The 27296-nt window shown below is 47.4% G+C and overlaps 1 protein-coding gene across 2 annotated transcripts in view; it reads left to right on the forward strand.

Annotated features, from left to right (window-relative positions):
* Nucleotides 1-3412: 3412 nt before the first annotated feature.
* Nucleotides 3413-27296, forward strand: part of ALDH16A1 (aldehyde dehydrogenase 16 family member A1) — a 94161-nt gene continuing 70277 nt past the window's right edge. The window contains exons 1-5 of one of the 2 annotated variants that reach the window (XM_060255704.1): nucleotides 3413-3518; nucleotides 7600-7979; nucleotides 15061-15163; nucleotides 17533-17659; nucleotides 18872-19050. In XM_060255704.1, coding sequence (XP_060111687.1) covers nucleotides 7713-7979; nucleotides 15061-15163; nucleotides 17533-17659; nucleotides 18872-19050 — 676 coding nt within the window. In that variant the 5' untranslated portion in view covers nucleotides 3413-3518; nucleotides 7600-7712. Of the gene's footprint in view, nucleotides 3519-5187; nucleotides 6020-7599; nucleotides 7980-15060; nucleotides 15164-17532; nucleotides 17660-18871; nucleotides 19051-27296 lie in introns of those variants that run through there. The other variant, XM_060255703.1, reaches the window with a different exon arrangement.

Consider the following 27296-nt stretch of genomic DNA (forward strand, 5'->3'; position numbering starts at 1 on the left):
AAGATGTTTTGCAGTCAAAGATAAGACCATTACAATATCTGCCTTGGATAGTTTTGCAACTCGGTGGCATCAGAAAGTTCAGAATGCAATTATTTGCAGTGAAAGGTATGGACATGATTTTGATTTCTCATGTTACTGTGGTGTTCATGGTAAGGTAGAACCATTACAGATACTTTTTTGTTTGGTCATCCTGTAGACATTGGTGTGATGTCATAATGCACAAGCCTCAAAGTATTTGAAGCAGTGTTTGGCATCTTGGCAGTGTTCTGAGGTTTTCGTGGGTTATTCTGTGGTCATGGATGTGCTGTGTGATGTGAAAGAAACCTCAGGGGGACCACGCATGATGAGCCCAACTATTCAAAAATGAAAAGTCACAGAATTCATGAAGATTAAGTGTTTCAAAGTATGTAAGCACACTGTGACAGCATACAAGGTACTCGAAATCCAATTTGTATTTTGCAAACAAACGCTGGACATAGACGTGACCTGGATGGATAATGAGTGTGGTGAGCAATAAAATTGTGAATGTGTGATAGTTGTTCAGCAAGCTATGACCATGGATATTACATGTGGTATAATGTCGTGTTTTCCTTGATCCAACGCAAATAACTTTAAGATCAAGAAGGATCCGCACTTCGAAACCATATTTTGGCTCCTTGGTACCGGCACAAAGCCATGGACCTGTCATTCCTGTGGTGCAAGGTCTGCCAAAAATCATGGTGGAATCCAACGCAAAAATCATGTGGATCCATGAGGATCCGTGGTCCAATACCAAGTTTTTGTTCCATGGTGCTGCCACGAAGCCGTGGAGCCATGATTTTTGTGGTAGATGCTCTGCCCATGGACATGATATGTGATTGCATAGTGAGCTTGGGGGGATCCAACACAAAAATCATGGGAATCCATGAGGATCCATGGTTAATAACCAATTTTTTGTCCTTGGTGCTGCCATGAAGCTGTGGATTCATGATTTCTGTGGTGGAAACTCTGCCCATGGACACGATATGTGATTGCATGGAGGGCTTGGGGGGATCCAAAGTAGAAATCACGTGGATCCATGAGGATCTGTGGTCCAAAAGCAAGTATTTGGTCCCTGGCACTGCCACGAAGCCGTGGATCCATGATTTCTGTGGTGCAAACTCTGTCCATGGGCATATGTGACTGGATGGAGGGCTTGGGGGGATCCGAAGCAAAAATCACGTGGATCCATGAGGATCTGTGGTCCAAAAGCAAGTTTTTGGTCCACAAAGCTGTGGCTCCACGATTTCTGTGGTGGAAATTCTGCCCATGGACATGATATGTGACTGGATGGAAAGCTTGGGGGGATCCAAGGCAAAAATCACGTGGATCCATGAGGATTCGTGGTCCAAAAGCACGTTTTTGGTCCCTGGCGCTGCCACGAAGCCGTGGATCCATGATTTCTGTGGCTTAAACTCTGCCCATGGACATGATATGTGACTGGATGGAGGGCTTGGGGGAATCCAAGGCAAAAATCTAAGGTCCAAAAGCAAGTTTTTGGTGCCTGGTGCTGCCACGAAGCCGTGGATCCACGATTTCTGTCGTGCAAAGTCTGCCCATGGACATGATATGTGATTGGATGTAGGGCTTGGGGGGATCCGAAGCAGAAATCATGTGGATCCATGAGGATCCGTGGTTCATAACCAAGTTTTTGATTTCTGGCGCTGCCACGAAACCATGGATCCATGATTTCTGTGGTGGAAACTCTGCCCATGGACATGATATGTGACTGGATGGAGGGCTTGGGGAGATCCGAAGCAAAAATCATGTGGATCCATGAGGATCTGTGGTCCAAAAGCAAGTTTTTGGTCCCTGGCGCTGCCATGAAGCCGTGGATGCACGATTTCTGTGGTGGAAACTCTGCCCATGGACATGATATGTGACTGGATGGAGGGCTTGGGGAGATCCGAAGCAAAAATCATGTGGATCCATGAGGATCTGTGGTCCAAAAGCAAGTTTTTGGTCCCTGGCGCTGCCATGAAGCCGTGGATGCACGATTTCTGTGGTGGAAACTCTGCCCATGGACATGATATATGACCGTATGGAGGGCTTGGGGGGATCGAAGACAAAAATCACGTAGATCCATGAGGATCCATGGGCAGAGGATGCCACGAAGCCGTAGATCCATGAGGATCCATGGGCAGAGGATGCCACGAAGCCGTGGATCCATGATTTCTGTGGCTTAAACTCTGTCCATGGACATGATATGTGACTGGATGGAGGGCTTGGGGGAATCCAAGGCAAAAATCACATGGATCCATGAGGATCCGTGGTTTGGAAACGTTTTTTCAGTGCTGTGGTGCCACAAATTCGTGGAGGCATGATTTTTCTGGTGCTGCCTATAGTCTAAGAGAGCATCTACAACATGATGGTGGTTTGATTTCATTTCACCATAAAAATCATATGAATTCATCAGGATCCGTGCTTTGGAACCCAGTTTTTGCATTGCTGAGGCGCCAGGAATTTGTGGAGGCATGATTTTTGTGGTCCTGCCTATAGGCTAAGACAGGATCTATAGAATTACAGTGGTTTGATTTCATTTCAATATAATCCATATGAATCCATCAAGATCCGTGTAGATCCGACTTTTACCCTTTTCCGCAAGAAATAGATAAGCACACATTTAAAGACTTGGGAGACAAACCCGCGGTCTCGATTTAATGCTAAACCAATTATAGTAAAACTTGATGAATTAAAATGCTGCAAATGGGATTCATCTTGCAACTCATTACAGACCTGTCCATGAGTTACAGTGAACATATGGACAGTCCGTGTACAATGCGCTTGATTTTTCTTTATATATGCTCATGTTACATTCAACCCAGTTCATGTACAGCTGAACATGCGATTTAAACATGATTTATTCATTCAGATATCGTTCCCCAGTTTCATTTGTAAAGTGAACACGCGTTGGCTCTTTCGTAAACCAGATGTACGCACAATTCCCCCCTAGCAATACAATTTCATTCTATCTTCTGTATTCCTCATCTTTATACGAGAAGAAGGTCGGAAGTGAGCGAAATCATACCACCCGTTCATTTCTGTACTGTGTTGCACTTTGGATGGAGAAGGTCGGGAGTAAAGTGCTTCTGTGACTTCCGATCTGAAACGGAATTCGTTTTCCACTTTGATATCCAAAGCCAAGTGTCTAGAGTGTTCTACCATCGAGATGTCCACGAGGAATAGAGCGGCACTACTCTAAGAATCGCAGATAGTCGTAGCTTTGCCAGAAGTTCAAACTCAGTTACTTTCCAAATGAGATATAGACCTAATGCTAAGATTGAGTAGTCTCTATGGTAGCTGGGAAGCCGGAAGTGCGATCTGGAGTGGGCGGGCTGTGGGTTTTGATTCAGGCTGGTGAGTTCGGCTTGTCAAAGGAGGGCAGCGCAGGGTCCATGGCTGGCACCGCGGCACCCAGCAGTCGTGGGGCCCCTTCAGTGTTCGCTATCTACAGCTCCATGGAGTATGGGCCTGTCCCAGAGGGGACTGGGGCAGCCCAGGTAAGGGAAACAGCTTGAAATTGCTCGTTCTCCTCCTATCTGAGTCCCCCAAATGCGGGCCTAGAGGCTCAAAACCTCTGAGCGCTGACAAGCATTCCTGCAAGGGAGAAAGAACTGAGTTGTAGTGGGGATTGACGCCTTGGTAGATTAAAACACAAAGAGGCAGGGGAGGATTCGTTACTGGGGAGCGGGGTGGGGGGACGCTTTGCATCAACTACCCCTCCCTGGTTTGGTACAGAATCCACCTTTTGCCTTGCATTTTAGGCTTCTTTTTTTTTAAAAAAAAGCCGTGTTAAATATTTCTTCTGCTTCTCTCGGTCGGTTGCTAACCTTTGCTCCGTTGATCCAGCAGCTTGTGCTGAATAGGCGCCTCGGTCGGTGATTGAGGGTCACTGAGCACCCAGCACTGAAACTTCTTTCTCACGAAGTTTCAGTATATTTTTTGGCGCGTGTCCGCATATTGGGCTGTTTTAAATCTCTTGGCTTGGGTCGCGCTGGCGGGGCGAACGACACACAGAGAGAATGCACGTGTGCAAGTGCCCCCTACTGTCTTTTATCACTACGCGTCCGCGTTCTTTATAGAACCCAGGTGGTGCCGTGGCCGGCGTTATCAGCCTATGAGGGGGGAGACGCTCCAGTCAAACTAAGCACGACATGGGGTAGTTGTGTTTTCCAGCCTACCTCCTAGGATTGTTGTGAAGGCTAAAATGCAGACGAGAATTGCTTGGCCGTCCACGCCTGAGATCCTTGAAGAGCGGGATAAAAACCCTGTGATGGTGACTTTCCAAGATCCTTTCCCTCTGCGGTTCCCAAGTCTCACCTCTCCCTTTCCAGAGAAACCTAGAATCCTGTCTCTCTCACACATACATTAAAATATGCTGTGATCCAGACCTCTTCCTGCTTAGCTACCGTTGGATGGAGTAATAGCTGCTTGCATAGATTTGGAAATCAGAAAGATTCATGGGGTTGGTGAGTTAAGGGAACGTCCATATATATTCAGAGGCAGTATACCTCGGAAGACGAGTTCTGGGAGGCAACGTCGGAAGGGCAGTGCTTGGCACTCTGCATTCGTGGTTGGCCACTGCACGAGACCACCTGCTGGCCGTGACGGAGCGCTGCTTTGATTTCGCCCGGCGCCTCTTATGTTTTAAAAAACCCTGATCGCTACCCAGAGGCGCGCCCGCGCGCTCCTGTAAGGACCCCTGCCAAAATCGAGCTTCCCCAGGCGGGAGATCTCCGGGATCGGGCAGAATGCGGGGTGCGTGAAAGCACAACGGGATCCCGGAGCCTTCGGGGCAGTAGGATCCCGGGGTCTCCTCCGGGGTGAAGCCCCCCCCCCCTCGTTTCTTTGGCGAGAGGGGTCAAAAGATTTCTCTTTCTTGCTTTTGCCTCGAGCAGGAGGGACCGAAAGCGTTGATTTCAATTAGGGTCATCTGCATACTGCGCCCCCATTGGCCGCGGCGCCCGTGGTAAGTCCCACCTCGGGTTACGTCTTACCGCGGAGGTACCCGCCCCTCTACTCCGCCTCGCTCTGTCGGCAGGGCTGGGGGGGTATCCCAGCGTGCACCGGGGTTAGGCTTTTAATTAAACCGAGGTGGGGGGGATCCCCTTCTTCTTGTTGTTGCAATTCCTTCCCCCCCACCCCCTTTTGCCCCCTTCCTGCCCGCCCACCCACCCCGGGATGTCCTCGGCGTCCCCTTCTTCTTTCCTGGGCCCCAAGAGCAGCACGGATCGTCCCAAAGCGCCCCGGACGCGGGCGGCGACTTGGAGCCACCGGGAGACGCTGGATTTCCTCGCGCTGTGGGGGGAAGAAGGGATCCAGGCGCAGCTCAACCGGTGCCACCGCAATGCCGACGTCTACCAGTGGATCTCGGAGCGGATGGCCGAGAAGGGCTACTTCCGAGACGAGGACCAGTGCCGCACCAAGGGCAAGGACCTGAAGAAGAGCTACAAGCAAGCCAAGCTGCAGGACGGCCTCGCCCGCCAGCGGTGCCGCTTCTTCCACGAGCTGGACGCCATCCTGGGCGGCAGTCGGGGGGGCGGCGGCAACGCGGCTCCCTGGTGCCAGGTGGTGATCAAAGAGGAGAGCGATCCGGAGCTGGATCCGGATCAAGGCCTGCCGGAGGACGACTACGCCTGGACCCAGGTCTCCGTCACCGACGGCAGCGATCCGGAGCCGCAGGGCGAGCCTTCCTCCGCAGTCGCCGCCGGTGCCTCCTCTTCCTCCTCCTCCTCCTCCCAGGCGCCCGCTGGGCTGCTCCACCCCGAAGACGTCGCGGCCCCGCTCCTGCTCCACCCCCGGGCCTCGGCGGGCTTCGTCAAGAGGGAGAAAAGCCCCGGCGGGGAGGAGGACGAGGCCGGAGCGGCGCCCTTTCTCGTCTACCCGCCGGAGAGCCCCGCCGAAGGAGGGGACAGGCCGCAGGGCGGGGAGGAGCTGCTCCTGCGCCGGGAGACCCGCGCCCATCTGGAGGCCCCCTGGAGGCCCGGCCTCAGCCGGAGAGGTGAGTGCCCAAAGGGGTGCTCCTGGGCCTGGATGTGTGTGTGTTGGTGGGGGGCCCAATATGCGTAAGGTTAGAGCCAGGTAGAATAAACATCAGGTGTTTGAGCCATGTGCTGAGAGCAGTCCATTTGCAGAGAGTAGAGTTCTAATCCCTGCCTTCCACTGAGTGAGACCGTTGGTCTATCTAGCTCAATCTGGTCTACTGGCAGCGGCTCTTCTGGGTCTCAGGCAGAGAACCTTTTAGAGCCACCAGTGAATGTCAGATGTTTGAGAGCTGCGAGGCAGGAAGGATAATAGATGTGGGGAGGGAGAGGTGGAAAGAAAGCAACTTTAACTTCAAATGCCTTCTCCATGCATGCTGATGGGGTGGGGGCTTTGAGAGCCACACAATATGTGTGAAAGAGCCACATATGGCTCCCGACCCATAGTTTGGCCACCTCTGGGGATAGAGCTTCTTCAGCATTAGGCATCCACCCACCACCACCCTCTCCCAAATCTTCTGCCAACAACCCACTAGTGGGGGGTGTAGGGAAATGTCTGTTGGGTATTCCATTATACTCTATGGAGACTGGTTCCCATAGGGCAGTGGCTCCCAACCTTTTTGGCACCAGGGACCAGTTTCGTGGAAGACAATTTTTCTACAGATTGTTAGGGGGCGGCACTGGGATTTCTGCCACCTTGCCTCTAGGTGACCAGACGGCAGATGATGATGATGATAATAATAATAATAACAATAATAATAATAATAAAATTTTATTTATATCCCGCCCTCCCCGCCTAGGCAGGCTCTGGGCGGCTAACAACATTTCATAAACATACAATATAGTGAATATAAAACTTTAAATGGCCAATCTGCGTCCCCCTCCCATTTAGAGACCCCCACCAGTCAGCTGCTCTGGTCCTGGGTAGGTGGAAGGGGCAGTGGGGCTGCTCTGCCTTGCTATGAGGCTGTCTCTGCCACACTGCCTCTTCCATCCTCCCAGGTCCTGGGTGGGTGGTGGTGGTGCAGCACCTCTGCCTCACCCCACAGCCCAGTTGCTAGCTGGCCACAGACTGGTACTGGTCCACAACCTGGTGGTTTGGGACCCCTGCCATAGATTATAATGGAAAATTGATCCGCAGGGATCTGGGGCTGTTTTTTAAGGTAGATGTACCACATTTTCAGCATAGCATCCAGTGTCTCCCCTCAAAAGACCAAGTTTCAAAAAGATTGGACTGGGGGGTAATTCTATGAGCCCCAAAAGAAGGTGCCCCTATCCTTCATTATTTCCAATGGAGGGATTTAAAAAAAGGTGTGTGGTGGTCTCTTTAAATGTGGTTGCTAGAACTCCCTTTGGAGTTCAATCATGCTTGTCACACTCTTGTTCTTGGCTCCACCCCCAAAGTCTCCAGATATTTCTTTAGTCAGACCTGGTAACCCTAAACAGTGCCCTTGTGCATTTCCAAGCTAATGGCCCACTAAATCTACTTCTGATGTTTAAAATTCTTCCATTTGTGCTGCTGAACCCATGCTGGAATCTAAAGCTGTGGTCTTGATCCCGTTTTTTGAATGAACGCCTTCTCTTTGTTGCCTTCCTCCAGCTTTTCCTAGACCGCGAACCCTGCTGAGCACACGCGAAAAACTGGCTCAGCTTCGAAACAGAAGGAAGAGGCCCCGGGATGACCGATTCGATGAGCTGATCCGGGATATCCGGATGCATTTCCGGGAGCGGGAGAAGCTCTTCCAGGGCTTGTGGGAGGAGGAGAAGGCCCAGCGGGAGAAGGACAGGAGGCTGTGGACAGCCGAGATGGACTGGATTCGGCAGATGTGGGCGAAGAGCCAGAAAGAGAGAGAAGCTGCTGGAGAAGAGAAGGAGAAGAAGGGGCCTCGACTCATAAAGGAGGAGAACTGGAATCTCTGCAAAGACCTGGATGGGGACACCTCAAAAGACACCAGTGTTCCAGAGCCCCCGCTCTTAAAGGTTGCATGTGCTGAGAGCAGTCCATTTGCAGAGAGTACAGAGTTCTAATCCCTGCCTTCCACTGGTTCCATGTGGCTTCTTGAGAACTTAAGCTCTGTAAAATCGCCTTCCACTGAGTGAGACCGTTGGTCTATCTAGCTCAATCTGGTCTACTGGCAGCGGCTCTTCTGGGTCTCAGGCAGAGAACCTTTTTCAACATTGGCTCCCTGAACTCTTTCCTTGGGGGTGCCAAGGACTGCCACTGGCAGGACTGGCCCTGCCACTAGGCACACTAGGTGATTGCCTATGGCGCTGGCCTTCTGGGGGCACCAAATTAGGCACCCCCATGTGACTCCGTGATGACTCTGGGAAGGCACCAGAAATTAGCCTTGCCTAGGGTGCCAGACAGTCTAGGGGCAGCCCTGGCCACTGGCACCTATTGCTTGCAAATATTTTCTGCGTTGGCCGAGGTGCTCTATTTTCTGTATTGGCTGAGGTGCTCCTCCCTTGGGGAGGAAGGGGGGTGTAATAGCTTGCTTTGCCAGGCTCTCTCAATCACACAGCAGAGCTACTGAGCCAAGCCTCTCTTCCTTCTATTGGCTAAGGCTCCTTCTCCTCCTGGTCCCCTGGGGAAGGAAGGAAAGAACCAGAGCTTCCTTTGCCCAGTTCCCTAGATCCCATGGGAGAAATACAAAGGAAGTCTTTTAAGACCAATGAGTGCCAATGTTTTAAGCATATTTAAAGTTTTTTTAAAAAAAATCTTTAATTGTGTTTGTCTGTGTCCTTTATAAAGTTTATATCCTCTACCAAATCTTAAATAGGGACACACATGGTCCAGCCCATCATGCCCCAGCCCAACAAGGTCTCATTTATGTTAGATCTGGCCCTCATAACAAACGAGTTTGATACCCTTGTTCTAGTCTATGGAAGGTTCTGCTGCTCTGTTGGTCAGCAGGGTGCTGCAAGATTCCTTTGCTGCCCCAGCTGTTTGCTTTCTCTGTTTCGTCTTTAAGTGACCTTAATGGGTCTCTGGGATGAGGGAGGTGGGTGGAGCGGAAGAAGCCAGCAGAATTGCAGTGACTCAAGAACAAGAGAGAAAGTGTGCATGTGTGTAGGCGTGCGCACATGTGTGTGGGCGTTTCCGCACAGTCTCCTATCCCCATCAGGTCAGGAGTGTGCACCGGGTTTAGTGAAGAGTTCCGCACAGGCTGCTCCTGATCAGTTTTTTGGTCCTTCTTTTCTGCCTCTAACGCGGGTTTTCTGGACTCCTGATTTTTGCGGTGTCACATTTTTTGCTTCTTCTTTAAAGCCGCAGCTGTGTGTGTGAAAATCATACATTTGGGGAAAGATTGCCCACCCCTTGACAGATCTTCACTCCCACCATTCTCCCTTCCAATGACGCATATGGTGACGCAGTAAAAGCTTTTCTCGCTACCACCCGCAATGGCGCCTCGCACCTCTTTTTTGAAAAACCTGCATACTGTTTGCGTTACAACGTAATTTCAGGCCATTTCAGCAGTATCATTCTGATAAATGCTATTTTGAAATCGCTTGCTGCTCTTTGTTGCTGAGCCTCAGCATCGCCCTGCGAATGTTTTTAAAAATATTTATTCATGTTTATTTTTATGTTTTGAATCATCCTGCTGTGCATGGCACATTGCTGTTGAGCTTCTTGTTTCATCCTCAAAATTCCTCCTCCTAACGGGCTCTGCACATTTTGGTGTATTGTGCTTTGTTTACGTTTCACTGCATTCTGCCCCCACCACTTCATTAGCATTCCTGCCATCTTTTGCCTCCTTTGAACATAAGAACATAAGAGAAGCCATGTTGGATCAGGCCAATGGCCCATCCAGTCCAACACTCTGTGTCACACAGTGGCAAAAAATTTTATATATACACACACACTGTTGCTAATAGCCACTGATGGACCTCTGCTCCATATTTTTATCTAAGCCCCTCTTGAAGGTGGCTATGCTTGTGGCCGCCACCACCTCCTGTGGCAGTGAATTCCACATGTTAATCACCCTTTGGGTGAAGAAGTACTTCCTTTTATCCGTTTTAACCTGTCTGCTCAGCAATTTCATCAAATGTCCACGAGCTCTTGTATTGTGAGAAAGGGAGAAAAGTACTTCTTTCTCTACTTTCTCCATCCCATGCATTATCTTGTAAACCTCTATCATGTCACCCCGCAGTCGACGTTTCTCCAAGCTAAAGAGTCCCAAGCGTTTCAACCTTTCTTCACAGGGAAAGTGTTCCAGCCCTTTAATCATTCTAGTTGCCCTTTTCTGGACTTTCTCCAATGTTATAATATCCTTTTTGAGGTGCGGCGACCAGAACTGCACACAGTACTCCAAATGAGACCGCACCATCGATTTATACAGGGGCATTATGATACTGGCTGATTTGTTTTCAATTCCTTCCTAATACCAATTCCCAGCATGGCGTTGGCCTTTTTTATTGCAAACGCACACTGTCTTGACATTTTCAGTGAGTTATCTACCACGACCCCAAGATCTCTCTCTTGGTCAGTCTCTGCCAGTTCACACCCCATCAACTTGTATTTGTAGCTGGGATTCTTGGCCCCAATGTGCATTACTTTGCACTTGGCCACATTGAACCGCATCTGTCACGTTGACGTCCACTCACCCAGCCTCAACAGATCCCTTTGGAGTTCCTCACAATCCTCTCTGGTTCTCACCACCCTGAACAATTTAGTGTCATCCGCAAACTTGGCCACTTCACTGCTCACTCCCAACTCTAAATCATTTATGAACAAGTTAAAGAGCATGGGACCCAGTACCGAGCCCTGCGGCACCCCACTGCTTACCGTCCTCCACTGTGAAGACTGCCCATTTATACTCACTCTCTGCTTCCTATTACTCAGCCAGTTTTTGATCCACAAGAGGACCTGTCCTTTTACTCCATGACTCTCAAGCTTTCTAAGGAGCCTTTGATGAGGAACTTTATCAAAAGCTTTCTGGAAGTCAAGGTAAACAAAATCTATCGGGTCTCCTTTGTCCACATGTTTGTTCACCCCCTCAAAGAAATGTAACAGGTTAGTGAGGCAAGATCTTCCCTTACAGAACCCATGCTGAGTCTTCCTCAATAACCCGTGTTCATCAATGTGCCTACTCATTCTGTCCTTGATAATGGTTTCTACCAACTTTCCCGGTATTGAAGTCAGACTGACTGGCCTGTAATTTCCCGGATCTCCTCTGGAACCCTTTTTAAAGATGGGGGTGACATTTGCTACCTTCCAGTCCTCAGGAATGGAGGCAGATTTCAATGAAAGATTACAGATTTTTGTTAGAAGATCCACCAGTTTAACTTTGAGTTCTTTCAGAACTCTTGGACGTATGCCATCCGGACCCGGTGACTTATTAGTTTTTAAGTTGTCTATCAGTTGTAGGACCTCCTCTTTTGTCACCTCAATCTGACTCAGGTCTTTCAACACCCCTTTCAAAATTAGTGGTTCTGGGGCGGGCAAAAAGTTCTCATCTTCCACAGTGAAGACGGAGGCAAAAAATTCATTCAGCTTCTCAGCCATTTCCCTATCCTCCTTCAGTAATCCTTTTACCCCATGGTCATCCAAGGGCCCCACTGCCTCCCTGTCTGGTTTCCTAGTTCTAATATTGTTGGTCTTTTATGTTTTTTGCAATATGCTCCTCATAGTCCCTTTTTGCCTGCCTGATCACAGTCTTGCATTTGATTTGCCACAGCCTGTGTTCCCTTTTATTAATCTCACTTGGACTGGTTTTCCACCGCTTAAAGGAGTCCTTCTTACCTTTTACAGCTTCCATTACTTTGTTTGTTAACCATGCAGGCCTTTTCTTATGCCTGTTTGTGCCTTTCCTAACTTGTGGCATGTATTTTATCTGAGCTTCTAGGATTATAGTTTTAAATAGTCTCCAAGCTTCCCCAAGGGTTTTGACTGTATTTACCTTTCCTTTCAGTTTCCTCCTCACATGCCTATGCCTCCTCAGCTCAGCGTATTTACCCCTTTTAAAGTTAAACGTGGTTGTGGCGGCCTTTTTGGACAACTTCCTATTTATACAAACGGTGAAATCAATAACATTATGGTCACTGCTCCCAAGCGGCGCAATCACTTTTACATCTCTCACCAAGTCTTGGGCATTACTTAGGACCAAATCCAGGATCACCCCACCCCTGGTAGGTTCTGAGACCATCTGCTCCATAGCACAGTCATTGAGAGCATCAAGAAACTCAATCTCTTTCTCTCGACCAGAACACATATTGACCCAATCAATCTGCGGGTAGTTAAAATCACCTATTACAACACAGTTTTTACGTTTAGCCGCTATCTTTAAGCCTTCCATCATATTATAATTGTCCTCTCTCTTTTGATTTGGTGGGCGATAACAAACTCCCATAGTTAAATTTCCTTTTGGGCCCTCTATTTCAACCCAAAGCATTTCTAAAAGGGAATCTAATTCTCTGACCTCAGTCCTACTGGACCGTATATCCTCTCTGACATACAGAGCCACCCCACCTCCAGCCCTTCCCTTCCTACCCTTCCGATATAACTTATATCCAGGAATCACCGTGTCCCACTGATTCTCCTCATTCCACCAAGTTTCAGAAATTCCCACAATGTCTATGTTTTCTCCCAACACTAAACATTCCAATTCACCAATTTGACTTCAAACACTTCTAGCATTTGCATACAAACATCTGTAATTTCCCAGGCAAGCTAGGCCCGCCACCTTCCTCTTGCCGCCTCGAGACTCTGGCAGACAGTCCATACTGTTTGTCACCATCACAGTGGACAACTCTGGTCCATTACCCGGTAGAAAAATAGCAGCCAACCCTTCATTTCTTTGAGACGAGTCCTCCCGAACCAGAGACATTTCATCTCCTGTCGGCTTTCCCCCAAGATTTAGTTTAAAAACTGCTCTGCCAGATTTTAAGCGCCAGCAGCCTGGTTCCATCCGGGGACAAGTGGAGACCGTCTCTTTTGTACAGATCCCACTTGTTCCAGAAAGCATCCCAGTGCCTAACAAACTTAAACCTTTCCTCTTTACACCATCGTCTCATCCACACATTGCTTTTGCTTTTGCCTACTGCTCCAAGCACCCTCCGACATCTGTTTGTGGGCTTGCTTGAGATAAAAGTTAAATAAAATATGGTGTTCCTTGAGTTTGGTTTCTTCAAACTTCCAAAAAAAATAATTCAAGCTGTGGTGGCTACATACATCTGACCAATCAAATTGCAGACAGAGATCGCAGCGTCTATTGGTTACGCTATAACGTAACCACACATGCAAGCAAAAATAAAAAAGTAAAGGAAAAGAGACTGGAAAAGGGGGAAAGGAACAAAATTTGAGAAGAATTAGTCAGTGCAGAACCATTTGCTATGGAGCACACTGAGGTTGAGGCAGTAGTTTGAGGGGGAAAAAATGGAACTGGGAGAAAATCAACCCGCGGCACACAAGAAGCAAACAGATGGTGCGGAAAAGGCCCCGTGTATGCGCCTGTGTATGCGTGGCTGGAGCAGCCAGGGGAATTAACAGACATTGTTGATTCAGGCAAACAGCCCTAAATTTATGACCTCTGTGCAGCTTCCAGCCCATTTTCAGCTCTCTCCCAACTGACATAAATGAAGAGGTCAGCCTAGGGCAGGGTCAGCTGCAGATATTTTCCTCAGATGGTGATTATATAATTCCCACAGGAGTTACAAAGTAAATCTTTTCAAAATGTCTGTCATGTTCTATGACCATGTCTATGGCAAAGTCTTAAAGAGCAACTGACCAAATCTTAATTGTTGCTGCAGATAAAATTGTGTTCCTAAAAGAGGGTTTTTGTCCCATCTGTCTTTGTCCCTTCTTCAAGGAGAGCTTAGGGCGGCATATATACAGTTGTCTTGTCCATTTTATCCTCACAAACAACCCTGTAAGGTAGGTTAGGCCAGGAGGGAAGAGTGGGATAGAAATGTAATAGGGATCAAATTGGAGACCTTTGTGCCAGACATCTCTTTCACTGGCATAATTTGCTAGCAGTATGTGGTTGGTTAAGGTGCCCTCTGTGTGCTGTCTGTGTGTTATGTGGAGGGTAGGTTTGCTCCCAAAAATGGGGAGTTTCTCAGAAGCATTTACCAATGTCCCTGTGAAGTGTCCACATAGTGAGTGAGGTCATTTGGTCCTTTCAAGCCTATCGTTTTCTGCTTTGACTAGCAACAGTTCTTGATCAGAGAAAAAGGTGCTTCTTAATATCTGCTTCTAAAGATGCTTTAACTGAAGGTTCCCTGACCAGAGCCTTTTGTATGCATAGCACATGATATTTGGGCCTGGTCCATGCTGAAATCACCACCAGGTGACACCCTCTTCCCAGATAATTTTGGGGCAGTTGAACCAATGTTTTAATTGCATGGGTGCTGGGATTTACCACTTCCTCCCTCACTTTCACCAAGTTTCCAGAGTTTGGCAGATTGGGAACAAAATATGTGTTCAGAAAGCCAACTTTGCCCCTTCTTCCCTCCCCCACAGTATTCACACAAGCCATTTCAAGCCCCTAAGAACAGCCCTGCTGGATCAGGCCAGTGGTCCATCTAGTCCAGCATCCTGTGACCAACACAGCTCCACTGGAGGTCCAACAACAGAGCTCTCGCACAGTGACCAACCAGCTCCACTGGAGGTCCAACAACAGGACATAGAGACTGAGGCCTTCCCCTGATGTTGTCTCCTGGCTCTGGGATTCAGAGATTTAGTGCCTCTGAACATGGAGGTTCCCCTTAGCCACCATGACTAGTAGCCACTGATAGACCTCTCCTCCCTGAATCTATCTAATCCCCTCTCAAAGCTGTCTGTTCCTGTGGCCATCAATACATCCTTCAGCAGCAAATTCCAAATTTTAAACCCGCTTTATGTAACAAAGTATTTCCTTTTGTCCATTATGAATCTACTGCCCATCAGCTTCATTTTTATTTTATTTTTTAATATGAATTAGAACTGATTGTTTTGGGGATGGTTTCCCCATTCTCTCCATCCTTCCAGGAGAGGACTGGTTCTGTTTTACACCTTCATCATTTATTCTGGATTATATTCCTTGAACCTACATGGATAATCTCCTCTCCTACTTCTTTCCAGGCCTGGCTGGAGTCTCATGGCCGCAGCTTTGGACATTTTGTAGGCGGCAAGTGGCTGAAACCAGAGGGAAGGGAGACCTATGCCACCAAAAATCCCACCACAGGTAAGGAAGACATGAGGTGAGCAACTATCTGTGCAATTCTGTGCAGATTTATGCCAGTCTATCGAATTCAGTGAGCTCTGCATAGGATTGCCCTGGTGGTGTATTTCACAGGTCTCCATACTATGCAGGCTCAGGATTTGACCCTGGCACACAGAGAAACACAATAAAACATTCCAGGGGCCTTGGATTTGTTTTCTGTTGAAGCATGGTTGTGAAATCTGACCTGGATAGCCCAAGCTTGCCCAGACTCATCAGATCCCAGAATCTAAGCAGGGTTGGTCCTGGCTAGTATTTGGATGGGAGACCTCCAAGCAACACCAGGGTCGTGACGCAGAGGCAGGCAATGGCAAACCACCTCCGAACGTCTCTTGCCTTGAAAATCCCACAGGATTGCTGTAAGTCAGCTGTGATGTTCGCGGTTGTGAAAATAGGTATGATGGGATAATTGCTAAAGGGTGGTTATGCGGGGCCTTTTCATGGTCATCATGGTGAGGTTTCATTATTGTCAATAATATTACTTGAGGATGGAGTCAAAGGTGTCCTCTGTGAGTAGAAGGTGTCCTGTAGATCCAGCCCCATGGAGGGAGAGAGGAGGCAAGCTTTGAGACTGGGTAAATTTAGCAGAGTCGCCAGCACTCTCTTGCTCCTTTGTGTGGCTGGAGGAAACCAAATATGTTATGTAAAACACCATTACTTGGATCCCACCTGGATTTTTGCAGGCATGGAGGGAGGGGGGTGATTTGCACTGGTTCCCCCCTCCTGCAAGAGACCTCTTGGGGGCACTGCATCCATCAGGAGCAGCATTTCTGCTTGCGTTTTGTGCTGCCACTGGAGGGAGGAATGGATGAAAATCGTCTGGGAATCTCAGTGGGATCCAAGCCTGGATGCATTTTGTTTTTGTTTTGTGTTTTTTTGTCACTCCAGAAAACCTGGTGCAAAAATCTTAGGTATGTCAAACTGGACTTCCTAGAATTGCATGCTTAAAAAATAATCACGGGAGCATAATGCCTTAGATGTTAAAGAAAACAAAACAGTTTGTGAATAATTATATGCTTTCATTTACTTGAATTGTTCCAGTTGCCTTGGGAGATATGCAAAGTTATGGAGCTACTAATGGGTGTAGCCTGAGGCTGAAGGGACCGGTGTTGATGAATAATAGTTGCTCTGAAATGTATTTATGAAGGGGCCTGGTGTTGGTTTGTCAGGCTGTGGCAACCAGCAGGAGGTTCGGGCACGGGGAGATGTGGAGGGGCTACATTGTGTGCACCATTTTGTCACTTCTGGGGAAAACCTGGAAGTCATGTTAGGTAGCTCTAGGAATCACTGGAAACTCTCTATGGAAAAACCATAGAGTCCCCAGTGATTCCTAGAGCTACCCAGCATGACTTCCGGGTTTTCCCCAAAGTGATGTAGTGTTGCACAGGACACGAGTGTTTTATTCTTATTTTTCTCCCACCGTTGCTTGGATTCTCCCACTGCTGCTTGGAATAGCGGTAGGCAAGGACAGCTGCTGGCAGGAGGCCTCTTTCTGTAACAGGAGCCTGGCAGTCCTAGCTTGGAGGCATCCATGCACTCCTTCCTTGCTTCTAAGTCATTTGCATGAATGACCTACACGTTTTCTCCAAACCCATGAGAGCTAGATACCTTTAAGCAGACAGAGATAAAACACGCAGTAATTAGATCCAGCCAGCTTTTCTCCTGTTGAAAAAGTGAGAAAGGGTTCCCTCTGTCCACTTGAAAGTCTATGGTGGAGATCATGGGACTGGCATGTACCAAACCCCCATGGCTACTGTAGGGTCTGTGGTAAAGAAGAGAACTGGCTGAAACTGAGTGTCGGAGGTGGCTGAATCCAGCCCATTGTCTTCTGACTAACCCAATGTCCAGCCCAGTGTCTTCTGGTTATACAAACCTCAGAGTCCAGCTGCACTAGTTTGGAGATTGTGCACATAACAAATGGCACAACTTGTTTTTAAATTATCCTGTTTTAATGTGTTTTAATTATTTATTAATTTGAATATGTTGTGATGCTGAATGGTGTTTATCTGTCGTGATCCGCCCTGAGCCCACTGTGGTGGATCTGTGGTGACACTCTAGGAATTTTATATTCCTGTGGTCTTTAGCATCAAGATTTAGCATCAAAATTGCCCTTCCTACTTCATTCATCAACAGAGCTACGCTGGAGAAGAAATGGAGGTTGTGAAATTGTGAAAAATCAATAAAATAAACCCCTCCACCACCTGATGATTAATTTAGAAATCTTTTGTATCCTGAATTCCAAGTTGTGGTAGTGGCTCCGCAAATCTGGAGTCTTTCCCCAGCCAAAAGACCAAAAGGAAACCTTATTTCTTTCCTTTCTGCCTCACTCTCAGGGGAGCCCTTGGCCACCACCCTCCAGGGGAATGGAGAAGATGTCAAAGCAGCTGTCAGTGCTGCCACAAACGCTTTTGAAATCTGGAGCCAACAGCCTGCCCACATTCGAGCCCGACACCTCTACAAGTGAGTGGTCCTCTCCAAAGGCAAGGCTTATCATGGCCACTTCTTCTAGAATCCTGGTGGTTCTGGAATTGTCACCAAGGCTACTTTGGTGGTGCCAGATGCACTATGGACTTAATTTTGGTTAACAGTAATTTTTTTCCTCCTAGGGATCTCTGGGAACTGTAGTTCCATGGGGGTAGGGGGTTGTGCGTTTCTTATAGAATTCTGTGAGGATGCCGGTATATACTGGTGTAAGTTTATACTCTAGATATACACATGAGGGTTATAGTTAGGTCTCTAATGAACCCAGCCTTGATTTCTTCTGGATTAGGAAAACTGATATTCAGACATAACAGGAAGGATTGGATCCTAGCTACTGCTAGCAGAAGGAGCACAGATCTTGATTCCATTCCTGTCTGCTTCTCCGTTCCCTTCTAAAGTAGTTTCCTCAGGTTTCAGGAACCTAGTGTTGCTAGCTAGGCCCTAGTGAATGCTAGAAGATTTATGGGGTGGAGTTTGAGGAAGGTGGAGTTTCATGGGAATGCGATGGCACTTCAGATGATGCTCTTGGAATCTCCCAAATAATAATTTAAGGAACTGGTGAAAACAGGGTGGGTTCTGTGGTGATACTCTAGGAATTTTATACTCAGTCTCTATGGGCTTTAGCATCAAGATGGGAGAGAAATTCCTAGAATGTCACCATTGATGTTGCTTACCCCCACACCCATTTTTCCTCCTGCTTCTCAAATTATCAAAGACTAAGAACAGGGGCAAGTGACTGCCTGCTGCCACTAGGCAAATGATAAGTCTTCAGAAATTTCCCTTCCTGCTTCATTTATCAACAGAGCTATGCTGATGGAGAAGAAATGGCATTTTTGACCCCTCTCCACATCCTGGTTCCTAGCAAGCTACATGTTTGGACATCTTCATCAGAGAAAGCAGCAAACAGTTTTTGTTCTCCTGCCTATACACTGGGATTTCACTGTGGTTTGGAATCCTGGCTTGTCTGCAAGAGAGCCTGGTTTGCCTTTTTGTACAATTCAGATGTCACAATGAAATCTGGTTTTCTGGGGACAAAGAAATATTCATTCTCAAAGTGGTGGAAGGAAGGGGAAAATTCAGGCCCGAGGATTTCAAAGACTTGTTCATGTAATAACAAACTACAGTTTGTTGTTGGTTCTGAGGTATTTTCTCAGCCTACTTAAATTGACATGATGCCTTCTGTTTTTCCAGCATAGCCAGGAACATCCAGAAACACCAGCGGTTGCTCAGCCTCCTGGAGAGTCTAGACAGTGGGAAACTTCTCTGTGAGGCCCGGGATGCGGACCTGCCTTTAGTTGTCCGGCATTTCTACCATTATGCTGGTTGGGCCCAGCTAATGGAGGTGGAGATGAAGGGCTGGAAACCTCTTGGTGAGTTGGGGGATATTGGAGTTCTAGTCTCCTGTCCCTGGACCTTGGACCAGTTTTGGGGGGAGAAATGTGGGGCTTTACCAATGAGTGGTTGGTATAGCCACACCTGGGGGGCAAGAGACAACAATGGCCAAGGGTCAACCATAAGAACATAAGAACATAAGAACATAAGAGAAGCCATGTTGGATCAGGCCAACGGCCCATCAAGTCCAACACTCTGTGTCACACAGTGGCAAAAAATGTTATATACACACATACACTGTGGCTAATAGCCACTGGTGGACCTGTGCTCCATACACTGTGGCTAATAGCCACTGATGGACCTGTGCTCCATATTTTTATCTAAACCCCTCTTGAAGGTGGCTATACTTGTGGCCGCCACCACCTCCTGTGGCAGTGAATTCCACATGTTAATCACCCTTTGGGTGAAGAAGTACTTCCTTTTATCCGTCTTAACCTGTCTGCTCAGCAATTTCATCGAATGCCCACGAGTTCTTGTATTGTGAGAAAGGGAGAAAAGTACTTCTTTCTCTACTTTCTCCATTCCATGCATTATCTTGTAAACCTCTATCATGTCACCCCGCAGTCGACGTTTCTCCAAGCTAAAGAGTCCCAAGCGTTTCAACCTTTCTTCATAGGGAAAGTGCTCCAGCCCTTTAATCATTCTAGTTGCCCTTCTCTGCACCTTCTCTAAAGCTATAATATCCTTTTTGAGGTGCGGCGACCAGAACTGCACACAGTACTCCAAATGAGACCGCACCATCGATTTATACAGGGGCATTATGATACTGGCTGATTTGTTTTCAATTCCCTTCCTAATAATTCCCAGCATGGCATTGGCCTTTTTTATTGCAAACGCACACTGTCTTGACACTTTCAGTGAGTTATCTATCATGACCCCAAGATCTCTCTCTTGATCAGTCTCTGCCAGTTCACACCCCATCAACTTGTATTTGTAGCTGGGATTCTTAGCCCCAATGTGCATTACTTTGCACTTGGCCACATTGAACCGCATCTGCCACGTTGACGCCCACTCACCCAGCCTCAACAGATCCCTTTGGAGTTCCTCACAATCCTCTCTGGTTCTCACCACCCTGAACAATTTAGTGTCATCCGCAAACTTGGCCACTTCACTGCTCACTCCGAACTCTAAATCATTTATGAACAAGTTAAAAAGCATGGGACCCAGTACCGAGCCCTGCGGCACCCCACTGCTTACCGTCCTCCACTGCGAAGACTGCCCATTTATACTCACTCTCTGCTTCCTATTACTCAGCCAGTTTTTGATCCACAAGAGGACCTGTCCTTTTACTCCATGATTCTCAAGCTTTCTAAGGAGCCTTTGATGAGGAACTTTATCAAAAGCTTTCTGGAAGTCAAGGTAAACAACATCTATCGGGTCTCCTTTGTCCACATGTTTGTTCACCCCCTCAAAGAAATGCAACAGGTTAGTGAGGCAAGATCTTCCCTTGCAGAACCCATGCTGAGTCTTCCTCAATAACCCATGTTCATCAATGTGCCTACTCATTCTGTCCTTGATAATGGTTTCTACCAACTTTCCCGGTATTGAAGTCAGACTGACTGGCCTGTAGTTTCCCGGATCTCCTCTGGAACCTTTTTTAAAGATGGGGGTGACATTTGCTACCTTCCAGTCCTCAGGAATGGAGGCAGATTTCAATGAAAGATTACAGATTTTTGTTAGAAGATCCACAAGTTCAACTTTGAGTTCCTTCAGAACTCTCGGATGTATGCCATCCGGACCCGGTGACTTATTAGTTTTTAATTTGTCTATCAGTTGTAGGACCTCCTCATTTGTCACCTCAATCTGACTCAGGTCTTTCAACACCCCTTCCAAAATTAGTGGTTCTGGGGCGGGCAAAAAGTTCTCGTCTTCTACAGTGAAGACGGAGGCAAAAAATTCATTTAGCTTTTCAGCCATTTCCCTATCCTCCTTCAGTAATCCTTTCACCCCATGGTCATCCAAGGGCCCCACTGCCTCCCTGGCTGGTTTCCTACTTCTAATATATTTGAAGAAAGTTTTATTGTTGGTCTTTATGTTTTTTGCAATATGCTCCTCATAGTCCCTTTTTGCCTGCCTGATCACAGTCTTGCATTTGATTTGCCACAGCCTGTGTTCCCTTTTACTAATCTCACTTGGACTGGTTTTCCACCGCTTAAAGGAGTCCTTCTTACCTTTTACAGCTTCCATTACTTTATTTGTTAACCACGCAGGCCTTTTCTTATGCCTGTTTGTGCCTTTCCTAACTTGTGGTATGTATTTTATCTGAGCTTCTAGGATTATAGTTTTAAATAGCGTCCAAGCTTTCTCAAGGGTTTTGACCGTATGTACCTTTCCTTTCAGTTTCTTCCTCACATGCCTCCTCATCTCAGTGTATTTACCCCTTTTAAAGTTAAACGTGGTTGTGGTGGTCTTTTTGGACAACTCCCTATTTATACAAACGGTGAAATCAATAACATTATGGTCACTGCTCCCAAGCGGCGCAATCACTTTTACATCTCTCACCAAGTCTTGGGCATTACTTAGGACCAAATCCAGGATCGCCCCACCCCTGGTAGGTTCTGAGACCATCTGCTCCATAGCACAGTCATTGAGAGCATCAAGAAACTCAATCTCTTTCTCTCGACCAGAACACATATTGACCCAATCAATCTGCGGGTAGTTAAAATCACCTATTACAACACAGTTTTTACGTTTAGCCGCTATCTTTAAGCCTTCCATCATATTATAATCGTCCTCTCTCTTTTGATTTGGTGGGCGATAACAAACTCCCATAGTTAAATTTCCTTTTGGGCCCTCTATTTCAACCCAAAGCATTTCTAAAAGTGAATCTAATTCTCTGATCTCAGCCTTACTGGACCGTATATCCTCTCTGACATACAGAGCCACCCCACCTCCAACCCTTCCCTCCCTATCCTTCCGATATAGCTTATATCCAGGAATCACCGTGTCCCACTGATTCTCCTCATTCCACCAAGTTTCTGAAATTCCCACAATGTCTATGTTTTCTCCCAGCACTAAACATTCCAATTCACCAATTTTACTTTGAACACTTCTAGCATTTGCATACAAACATCTATAATTTCCCAGGCGAGCTAGGCCCGCCACCTTCCTCCTGCCGCCTCGAGACACTGGCAGACAGTCCATATTGTTTGTCACCTTCACAGTGGACAACTCCGGTCCGTTACCCGGTAGAAAAATAGCAGCTAACCCTTCATCTCTTTGAGACGAGTCCTCCCGAACCAGAGACATTTCATCTCCTGTCGGCTTTCCCCCAAGATTTAGTTTAAAAACTGCTCTGCCACCTTTTTGATTTTAAGCGCCAGCAGCCTGGTTCCATCCGGGGACAAGTGGAGACCGTCTCTTTTGTACAGCTCCCGCTTGTTCCAGAAAGCATCCCAGTGCCTAACAAACTTAAACCCTTCCTCCTTACACCATCGTCTCATCCACACATTGAGACTTCTAATTTGTGCCTGTCTCTCCTGCCCTGCACGTGGAACAGGTAGCACTTCCGAGAAGGCTACCTTGGAGGTCCTGGCCTTAAGTCTCCCGCCTAGCAGCCTAAATTTTTCCTCCAGGACCTCACGACTGCATTTCCCCACATCGTTGGTGCCAACATGCACCACGACCACAGGCTCCTCCCCAGCACTGTCTATCAGTCTATCTACTACACGCGTAATGTCCGCTACCTTCGCACCAGGCAGGCAAGTCACCATACGGTCAGTACGCGGTTTCGCCACCCGGCTGTCTACTTGCCTAATGATCGAATCACCAACTACCAATACCCCCCCTCTCCCCCTGCTCAGGGATGGTTCCTTGGCGCGAAAGGATTCCCGCTCACCGACCGAAGAAGAGGTCCCTTCTGAGGGCGCATTCCCCTTATCCTCAGCACGGTGCCCTGTTCCCTCTCGACCCTCACGCTCTCTGGCAGCAACGGGGCTGCTACGTTCAGAGCGGGGCTCATCTAATACGCCCCCGAGAGTCTTCCCCAAGTGCCTAACTGACCGTCTCTGCTTCTCCAGGGCAGTCACCTCGGCCTCAAGGGTACGAACTCGTTCCCTGAGGACCAGGAGCTCCTTGCATCGAGCACACACCCAAGACTTCTGTCCTTTGGACAGATAGTCATACATGTGACACTCAGTGCAAAACACTGGAAAGCCCCCAACCCCCTGCTGGCATTCTATCTTCATTGTATATATATATATATTAAAATATACAGTCCTCTTTAAATCCCCTTCTGGCGGGTCAACTTACCTAAACTTACCTTATTGGGAACTTACCTTATTTGGAGAACAAGGAAGCCAGGGATCTGGGTTCCTGCTCCTTAGAGAGCCCCTAGGCGAAGAGCCACAGGCCAAGAGCCCTTTAGCTCTCGCCCTTCGGCTCGCGCCAAAGGCTCGCGCCTTTGGCAAGGCGCAGCTTAAAATGCAAAGAGGTGGAGCAGGGCACTCCTCAGCAATCACTCTCAATCAGCAGCAATCACTCTCAATCTCTTTCACCCTGTGATGAAAGAACCTGTGATGGTTAGCCTGTGTGGTGCCTCTTACTTGAATGTGTGTGTTGCATTTTCCTCTATCAGAATTCAGAATATCTTTCTTGGAGAACCAGCACTTTTACCCAGTTCTCTGTTCTTAGGGTTGATGGTTAGCTAAAATCATGTCTTACATACTAATCTATAGTGTTCAGTTTAATTTAAGATGAATATAGATGAACTGCAACATGTCTGGAGAAAGGCAACATGTCTGGAGAAAGGCAACAAAGATGGTGAGGGGTCTGGAGACGAAGTCCTATGAGGAAAGGTTGAAGGAGCTGGGTTTGTTTAGCCTGGACAGGAGACAACTGAGAGGTGATTCATTCAAGTACTTGAAGGGTTGTCATATACAGGATGACACAGAGTTGTTTTCTGTTGTCCTGGAAGGTTGGACCAGAACCAATGGGTTGAAATTAAATCAAGAGTTTTTGGCTAAACATGGCAGTCAGAACAGTTCCTCAGTGGAACAGGCTTCCTTGGAAAGTGGTGGGCTCTCTTTCTTTGGAGGTTTTTAAGCAGAGGCTAGATGGCCATCTGACAGCAATTTTGATGTTGTGAACTTAGCAGATTGAGAGGGAGAGCAAGAAGGGTTGCATCAGTGCTAAGTTGTTTTTTTGTTATCATCTGGGCATGAAGCGGGGGGAAGGTATTTGTGAATTCCCTGCATTGTGCAGGGTGACCCTGGAGGTGCCTTCCAACCCTGTGATTCTATGACTGTAAACTTGGCTTTTCCCACTCCAGCCCTCAAAAAAGAGGTCTGTTCAGGAATGAATCTTCTTGAAAAGGCTGAACTTCCTACAGCACTCTGCTCTAGTCCCCTGCTTGAGTTTTTGGGAATGAAATGCTTGCGTTGCTGTTCCCTTTCATAGATCATAACTCCATTATAGTGAACTCAGTTTGAATAATACATCCCACTGGGTCAGGGTGCTGAAACATGCAATTCTGCCTGTTGTTGTATATGCAATATCTTGCAGGGCATGTCTTTGAACACTATCTGCTGGGCAGATAGCGGTTATAATTGAAGTGGAAAAGGGTTAATTGAAATAAGAATCTTTGTGGGCAAACAGCTCTCTGGTCATTGCACTGGTGACTTCAATGTAGCCATTTTCAGACTATTGAACCCGGAGCTGAATGAAACTTGGGGTGCTAGAAGAGGAATTCATTTGCAAATTTGGTTTGGTGAATCAAAGTCTAAATTGGGATTGCAGTTTCTTTCCATGCAATAAGAGTCAAGAATAGCTTTGTACCTCCCCCCCACTCCCAACACCATGAATAATAATTATTGGTGGATGTCATCACATACATATTCCTAGGGTGGCCAGAACGTCCCGCCCTCCCGGGAAAGTCCCGCCTCCGCCTCCTGAATCCCGCGTCCCGATTGGCCACGCTCGGGACTCATTCAGAGTCCCGGATTGGCCAGTGCCCCTGTCCGTCATTTTTTCTCCATTATTTTTTTAATGATGAAGCCAATTACAAGGCAGCCTGCCTCCCCCAGCCAATCACAGGGGCACCTGGAAGGCGAGGGGGGGCATGCCAGGCACCAGGGCTCTCACCAGATTGGGCCCTGCTGCCTGCCCTGGAGGCTCCGCCTCCAGGCTTCCCGCCCGACTGCAGTTAACCAGAGAAAGAAGAGAGGAGAGAGAAGAAGGTACGATGGGGAGGGGAGGGGGAGGGAAAACTGGGGTGTTTGTGGGAGGAGGGGAAGCCCCAGGACCATGTGCTTTTGCACCTCCTGTGGCAGCAACTCGTGAGTAGGGAGGCCAATCCCCCTTCAGAGGCAACTAGCCAGGAACGGGGAGGAGGGGAAGCCCCAGGACCATGTGCTTTTGCACCTCCTGTAGCAGCAACTCGTGAGTAGGGAGGCCAATCCCCCCTTCAGAGGCAACTAGCCAGGAACGGGGAGGAGGGGAAGCCCCAGGACCATGTGCTTTTGCACCTCCTGTGGCAGCAACTCGCGAGTAGGGAGGCCAATCCCCTCTTCAGAGCCGACTAGCCAGAAAGGGGGGGGGGGCGGAGAGAGGGAAACATCTTCATTTCCTTTAAATGTGATGGCCAGAACTCTCTTGGAGTTCAATTATGCTTGTCACACCCTTGTTCCTGGCTCCGCCCCAATGTCTCCTGGCTGGCTTCACTCCCAAAGTCTCCTGGCTCCACTCCCAAAGTCCCCAGATATTTCTTGAATTGGACTTGGCAACCCTATCCTTAGGCCAGCTTGCTTTTTAAAATTGGGGTTTCCTCTCCCACTTTGCCGTGTAAAATTGTCTATCACAGGGTGCTTAGGCTGCTTGGTGTAAAGGTTGCTTGTTGGCTCTCTGGATGTTGTTGTGGTGGTGGTGGTGTATATTTTTTTAAAAAAGAGAAATAATATCTGTCTCCTCTCCGACAAGAGGCTTGTTGTGGAAAAGACCAACCCCCTGTTGTCTTTTTTTTCCCTCCTTCTCGCTCTTCCTTCTTTCTTTCTTTCTTTCTTTCTTTCTTTCTTTCTTTCTTTCTTTCTTTCTTTCTTTCTTTCTTTCTTTCTTTCTTTCTTTCTTTCTTTCTTTCTTTCTTTCTTTCTTTCTTTCTTTCTTTCTTTCTTTCTTTCTTTCTTTCTTTCTTTCGTAGGGATCCCTGGAGGTCCCTTCCAACTCTGTGATTCTTTGATTCTAAGCAGGTGCTCTGCCACTGAGCCACAGACCCTTCCAGTCTGCTGTAGACTGACCTTTTGTCTAGCGAGATGGGTATTGTCTGCTCAAGCTAGCATTGGCTCTCCAGGGTTTCAAGTGGAGGTCTTCACATGACATGATCCTTTTAACTAAAGATGCCAGGGTTGAACCTGGGACCTTCTGCATGCCAAGCCAAAGCCGCTTTCTAGCTGCTTATACTGCTTTCTAGCTGTCTTATACTGCTTTCTAGCTGTCTTATACTGACCTTTGGTCTATCAAGATGGGTATTATTCAGAGGTGGAATTCTAGTCGGAGCTCCTTTGCATATTAGGCCTCACCCCCTGATGTAGCCAATCCTCCAAGAGCTTACAAAAAAGAGGGTCTAGTTCCATAGAACTTACAGCAAAACCCCAAAAAGAGTTATAGTGTTTTAAAGGCAGTCTTTGTGTGTGTGTGTGTGTGTGTGTGTGTGAAATCCTTTTCTGTTTGCCATTAGAAGTTGTGGAAAGTACTTCTGAGCATCTTTTAATAGAGGCATGTGAGAGTCCTGAGATCTGGGGTGGCAGGGTGGCATCAGGAAATACTTCTTAGTTTTAGGAAAGGAGAATCTAGGTTGTTTTTGTAATAGTTATTTGAGGGTGGAAGATAAAGTGAGTAAAAGTTTTACACTGCCCACAAATAACGTTCCTGAAATGACCAATAATATTAGTACTGGGATCAATGACTAGGAGTTGTTGCATTCATAGGATGTAATAGAATGCGGGCAGAATGAATTACTACAGAAACTCTGAATGTGCCAGTATTCTCTTAAATATTATGATCAAGTTTCACTGTCTTGATTCTGCACTTGCCCCGTGCATGCATAGAGACCATGTGATCACATTTAAAGGATTGTGCATTATTATTATAGTGAATAATAATCCTTCAGTGGAAATCTGTTGCTCATTCTAACCAGTGTATGTGCTGCAGTATCTTAATTCTTGCTCCCAGAGTTGTGGTTAACCAAGAGAAGACTGTGCAACTTTATTCAGTTTACTTTCTTTTTTGAGAG

This window comes from Heteronotia binoei, chromosome 15 (assembly GCF_032191835.1).
Source record: "Heteronotia binoei isolate CCM8104 ecotype False Entrance Well chromosome 15, APGP_CSIRO_Hbin_v1, whole genome shotgun sequence".
NCBI classification, from domain to species: domain Eukaryota; kingdom Metazoa; phylum Chordata; class Lepidosauria; order Squamata; family Gekkonidae; genus Heteronotia; species Heteronotia binoei.